Source organism: Glycine max, chromosome 8, assembly GCF_000004515.6.
Source record: "Glycine max cultivar Williams 82 chromosome 8, Glycine_max_v4.0, whole genome shotgun sequence".
Taxonomy (NCBI): domain Eukaryota; kingdom Viridiplantae; phylum Streptophyta; class Magnoliopsida; order Fabales; family Fabaceae; genus Glycine; species Glycine max.
Window position 1 is genome coordinate 25399845 of NC_038244.2, and position 6000 is coordinate 25405844.

At 39.6% G+C, this 6000-nt stretch overlaps 1 protein-coding gene across 1 annotated transcript; it reads right to left on the reverse strand.

The window, feature by feature from the left end:
• Positions 1 to 1126: 1126 nt before the first annotated feature.
• Positions 1127 to 1462, reverse strand: LOC106799567 (troponin I 1-like). Its single transcript, XM_014778461.1, has one exon. It carries the CDS (start codon positions 1460 to 1462, stop codon positions 1127 to 1129), a length of 336 nt encoding a protein of 111 aa, XP_014633947.1.
• Positions 1463 to 6000: the final 4538 nt, after the last annotated feature.

The following is a 6000-nucleotide window of genomic DNA, read 5'->3' on the forward strand; positions in this document are numbered from 1 at the left end:
TAGCGCGTGAAGAGATGGCACTTAGCGCAAGGTTTGCGCTTAGCGGATTAGCAATCTGAAACTTTTTCTAAGTCATTTTCATCTTATCTCTTCACACATAATTTAAAAACCCTTTTTGTTCATTACTAAACAAGCTGAAATAAATCACAATCACAAGCAACTACATGCAAAAAATAAAAATGGAGATAGAGAAGGGAACGAAAAGATAGGTTGCCTCCCAATAAGCACTTCTTTAACATTACTAGCTTGACGCATCATCCTGTTATCCAGGATCCAATAAAGTTCCCACTTCAAGGACCTCCTTCTCAGGTCTTCTTTCCTCCATCACATGAACTTTAAAACAGACCTTCCGGCCAGGTGGCTCTTTATCTTCATGAAATAGATCAAAGCTGATTTTCTGATCTTCGATGTCCATTTTCACCATCTTCTTTCCCATATCTACTACACAACTTGTAGTAGACATGAATGGGCGGCCAAGAATGAGAGGAATATCAACATCCTCTTCTATGTCTAACACCACAAAATCAGCTAGAAATATAAGTTGCTTCACCTTCACCAAAACATCTTCAATCACTCCATATGATCTTGTGATGGAGCAATTAGCTAACTAGAGGGTCATGCGTGTAGGTATTATCTCTATCTCTCCAAGTCGCCGACACATGGAGAGAGGCATTAAGTTGATACTAGCTCCCAAGTCTATGAGAGCTTTTCCTATAGGAACCTCACCAATGGAACACGACATCGTGACAACTCCTAGATCTTTGTGCTTAGGTGGAAGAATGCGTTGAATCACAACACTACAATTTCCTTCCACCATAATTCTGTCACTATGGATGTACCGATTCTTCTTTGTTAGCATATCTTTTAAAAATTTGGCATAGAGGGGCATTTGTTGAAGTGTTTCTCCAAAGGGTAAAGTAATTTGTCTTTCTTTCTCTTTCCGGGAAGGTACCAAAGGATAAGGTACTTCCTTGCCTTCATTTGGAGTAGTATCCTTCTTCTTTTCAGTGTTTAGCTCACTCTTATCTCTCCTCATCTCATCATCAACAACTTTCTTTTTTTGTTTTTCATTTTTCAACTTTTTTTCTTTTTCTTTTTCTTCTTCTTTTATTCTTTCTTTTTCTTTCTATTTTATTGGTGTCTCTTCTTCCTTATCATCTTCAGTCTCCTCATTAATCTCTTCAAGTTCTACAAAATCAGAAACGGGTTCAAGTGCTGGCTTAGGTGCCAGCTGTTGTTTATGTTCCTCCATCTTCTTCTCAGTTTCACTCTCATCCACATGGATTTCCCTTTTTCTTCTAGTCATCACAACTTTACACTCCTCCTTGGGATTTTTCTCTGTATTAGCTGTAAAACTGCTTGATGATCTATCTACCAATTGCATTGCAAGTTGTCTCACTTGGACCTCCAGATTCTTTATGGCAGACTCTGTGCTCTTTTGGTTGGACATAGAAACCTGCATGAACTGAGCTAGAGTCTCTTCCAGCTTCGTTGTCTGATCATAGAGACTAGGCCCTTGTTGTTGTGGCCTTGTGGATGGTCCACCTTGATATTTATTGAATTTATTTCCAGGGTGGTTCCTCCATTATTCTTGCTATTGATTGTATTGATGGCCATGTTGGAGTCCAGAAAATCCTCCTGCATTAAAATTGTTTCTGGGTTGATTTCCCATGTAATTGACTTCATGAGTGGGTTGTTCTTCAATAGGGATAAAACATCCAAATTCATGAGCTCCCCCACAGATGGTACATCCTACAACCTGCAAAACATAGGCATGTGAAGTATGTGCAGAATGAATTTGAGTTGGCAACTTACTTAGTGTTCCAGTCAATGCCTCAGGTTGCTTAGAGAACTACTTATTTTGTGGCAACAATGCATCTTGGGAGGTTAGCTCCAATAAACTCTTTTCAGTAGGAATGTGAGTTCTATCTCTCAAAATAGCAATGTCATTTGCAGCCATATTTTCAATGAGATCCATGGCTTCTTTAGGGGTCTTCAATTTGATTTTCCCACCTGCAGAAGCGTCCAATAGCTGCTTGGACTGGGGTTTTAACCCATCTATAAAAATGTTGAGCTGTATCGGTTCTGAGAATCCATGAGTGGGACCCTTTCTCAATAAACCACCTAATCTTTCCAAGGCCTCACCTAAAGATTCATCGGGAAATTGGTGAAAAGAAGATATGGCAGCTTTGCCTTCTGCAGTCTTAGACTTAGGAAAATATTTCTTGAAAAATTTCTCCACAACCTCATCCTATGTCTTAAGACTATTGCCTTTAAATGAATGAAGCCACCTCTTAGCTTCTCCCGATAAAGAAAATGAAAACAAGCTTAATCGGATTGCATCTTCAAGCACTCCAGCCAACCTGATAGTATTGCATATTTCTATGTAGGTGGCTAAGTGTGCATATGGGTCTTCATTGGGTAAACAATGAAACATATTATTCTGAATTAGCTGAATCAATGATGGTGGATATGTAATGGTTTATGCTTGAACTTCTGGTTGAGCAATGCTGGTGAAAAATTATGGCACATTAGAACTTGAATAATCTTCTAGGGTGACTCTTCTTGGCTCTTCCGCCATGATGCGGTCTTCGATATGATCTAAATGAGAATGTCCTGCAATAGGAAAACTAGAAGATGCCTCAGAAGATTGAGGTTCTCCCTTTGGAATTGCTGCTGCTTCTAAATCCTGCAAAAAGTTTCTAATTCTTTCTTGATTACACCTTCTACAAGTGGTGTTAATCTCCAAATCAATGGGGATCAAATCACCTGCAGTAGATCTTCTTTGAATACAACAAAACATAACAACAATTATCCAGTTCAAAAGAACAATGAATGTGCTATAACTGTTATGTTAGTCAAAAGAATCAATAAATCAAAGAAAGCAAAAATAAAGCGATGCTGCACAAGTATACAAAACTCTACCAACAGCTTAGTTCCACGGCAACAGCGCCAAAAATACTTTGTTGGTTTTCCCCTGCAATTGCTTTTTGTTCCACTTTTTCTTCATTTAAATGTATTGAAGGGAAATCCGATTTTCCGGAAAGCACACCGGATCGTCAAGTATTTAAAAATTAAAACGGATGAATCCGAGTATCGAACACAGGGAACTAATGATAGCCTTAATTAAGATCAGAAATGAAGCATTGTTGAGAGAACATGTATGATTGATAATTTCAAACAGAATTTAAACTAACTTTTATGCTAAAAACTATAAAATGCAAAGTAAGTAAAAGTGACAGCAGTAGGTAGAAATATTGGGTCCTTCTAACAAACAAGTTGATGCATATAAATATATTTCTCTAATCAATCATGCTTTTGTGTTCTATGTTGTAGCCTAAATTACTAAACCTCGATCCCTCATAAGACAGAATCAATCCAAGCTTCGTCCTTAGATCCCTCTTGTTGGACTAGGCCCAATTGAGATAGCCCTCTTAGGTTTAGACTAACTTAAACTAAGTTTCGTCTGCAGATCCCTCTTGTAAGACTAGACTCAGCTCAAGCAGCTTACGAAAGTTTAGCCTAATTTAGCCTAAGCTTCGCGCAGATCCCTCTTGTAAGACTAGGCCTAGACTAAACAACATTATTATAACTGAAATTCTGATACCAATGCCAGATGTCGTACAGGATGTCACGACATCACGCTTCAGAACATGCAGATTATCTCTGAGTGTATGAACAGATTAAACAAGTAAATAACACAAGAGAATTGTTAACCCAGTTCGGTGCAACCTCACCTACATCTGGGGGCTACCAAGCCAGGGAGGAAATCCACTAAAATAGTGTTAGTTCAAGGTCTAACAGCCACTGTTTACAACCTTCTCACCTAACCACTACCCGTGCGACCTCTACCTAAGAGCCACTCTTAGATATGAGAACCCCTCTCACTCCCTCTCAAACACTCTCCCGTGTTTACAATTAAATCAAGGACACTCCAGAGATTGCTCTCTGAACAAAAGAGATCAACTCTACACACTAGAGATCAACTCTACACACTCAGGTCCAACACTTGATGTTAGGGTACCATCAAGGTGGCTCACAAAACACTCAAGTCCCAAAACTCACAAAACAACTCTTCAATCCCGGACTTGGTACAGAACTCGTGCAACCTCCATGTTTTTATAGCAGTGTGTGGGTCTGGGCTGCAACAGCTTGTGCTGGATGAGATCTATCATTCTTCCTGAAAATCTGCACTTAAAGAACTAAAAGATAACGTTTGATCTTTTAGTTTTTATCTTTAATCTTTAATCCCTGAACGAACTCTTCTAGTTTGTAATTCGAACTTTAATTATCTTTTAATTCGTTCCTAAAGATAGATCATCTAATCTCTTGCTAACTGCACAATAATCTGTTAAAGATATAACAGATTTATATGTCCAGTATTTTCGGGCAAGATGTCCTGGACATCGTATCCGACATCGTGGATCCTGCAACTTCAATGCTTTTAGCAACTCCAGTATTTTCGGGCAGGATGTCCTGGACATTGTATCCGACATCGTGGATCCTGCAGCTTCAATGCTTTTAGCAATTCCAGTATTTTCAGGCAGGATGTCCTGGACATTGTATCCGACATCGTGAATCCTGCAGCTTCAATTCTTCATTTGACACTTTATCTTGCCTTGTGCATTGTGCAACCCGATCTTATTCTTTGACATAACGTTGGACATCATGTGCAGCAACTCCAGCTTTCCTTCATTGTCTAAGTGCTTATGTTTTAACAAAATCTTAGCCAATCTTTTAAAGCTTAGTAAAGCTAAGCACTAACAATCTCCCCCTTTGGCAAATTTTGTCTAAAACATACTTAGACACTTCCTGAGCAGGTACGAGCAGTTATGCAAGTGGGATCAGCAACTTTCATTATCAGAGTAATCAAGCACAGCGGAAATTCTGCAAGTTGCAAGTCGTTTCCAGGATGTCAAGACATCTCACATGACATCAGCTTTCTTCTTCTGCTCCCCCTGTCTCCATGCTCTTACTGCAGCATCTTCTATCAGCTACTAGTCTTTTCCAGGATGTCAAGACATCTCATGTGACATCAGCTTTCCCTTGTCTCCATGCTCTTACTGCAGCATCTTCTATCAGCTACTAGTAGCTTACATCAGTCATCATCAGCAGCAGCAGTCTCCCCCTCAAAATCATATACATACAACTCCCCCTCAAAATCATGAATCATGCATACATCGTATCCTACTTCTCTAAATCATAAGTCATGCATAATACTACTACTGCATACACAAAATCATGCATATAATACTATTACTCCCCCTTTTTTGACAGAATTTGACAAAAGTAGAATGCATGAACTTAAGGTGCAAATATTACAGACCAATAGTAATTAATTGTTCAAAGGGACATGCCCCTTTAGCTAGTAAAAGTAAAAAGCAAAAATAAAGGTCTGATGGTCATGGGGTGGCTTCAGAATCATCATCATCTGATTCAGTATCCTCTGCTGCATCTTCCTCTTCCTCTGCTGCAGCATCTTCTTCCTCAGCTGCTTCTTCTTCTTCCTCAGCTGCTTCTCCATCATCAATGCCACTTTCTGAGAGCCTTTTGATCAGCCGTTCCAGCTCCATCTTCTTCTCTGTGGTGGCTTTGATGGTTGCTTCCAGCACCTTGCATGTGTCCTTGAGTTCAGCAATCAGAGCATCCTTGGACACAGCACCTGAGGCAGCAGCTTTCCCTGATGTCGAGACAATGTCTGGGACATGTGTCCCCTCAAACAGTTTGTAATGCAGGGATAGAGGAGATTCTCTCTTCATCACAGAGTCAGTGTAGTTTAAAATATTGGGATGTTGACTCAACATAATGCCACACAATACAGTTGGGAAGGCAATGGGTAATTTGACAGCAAAGGATTCTGAATGCTTAACAGTTTGATCAAATATATAGTTTCCAAAATTAAATTTGGACTTGGTTCCAACAGCATACAGAAATTTACCCAAACCTGTGGCAACAGTGGAAGTATGATTGGTGGGTACCCAGTTTGCAGCTCCAATCTTG

What these genes read in the sequence shown, in the direction of transcription:
- LOC106799567 (XM_014778461.1), bottom strand. Translation starts at nt 1,462, where the DNA reads ATGCAGGTTTCTATGTCCAACCAAAAGAGCACAGAGTCTGCCATAAAG.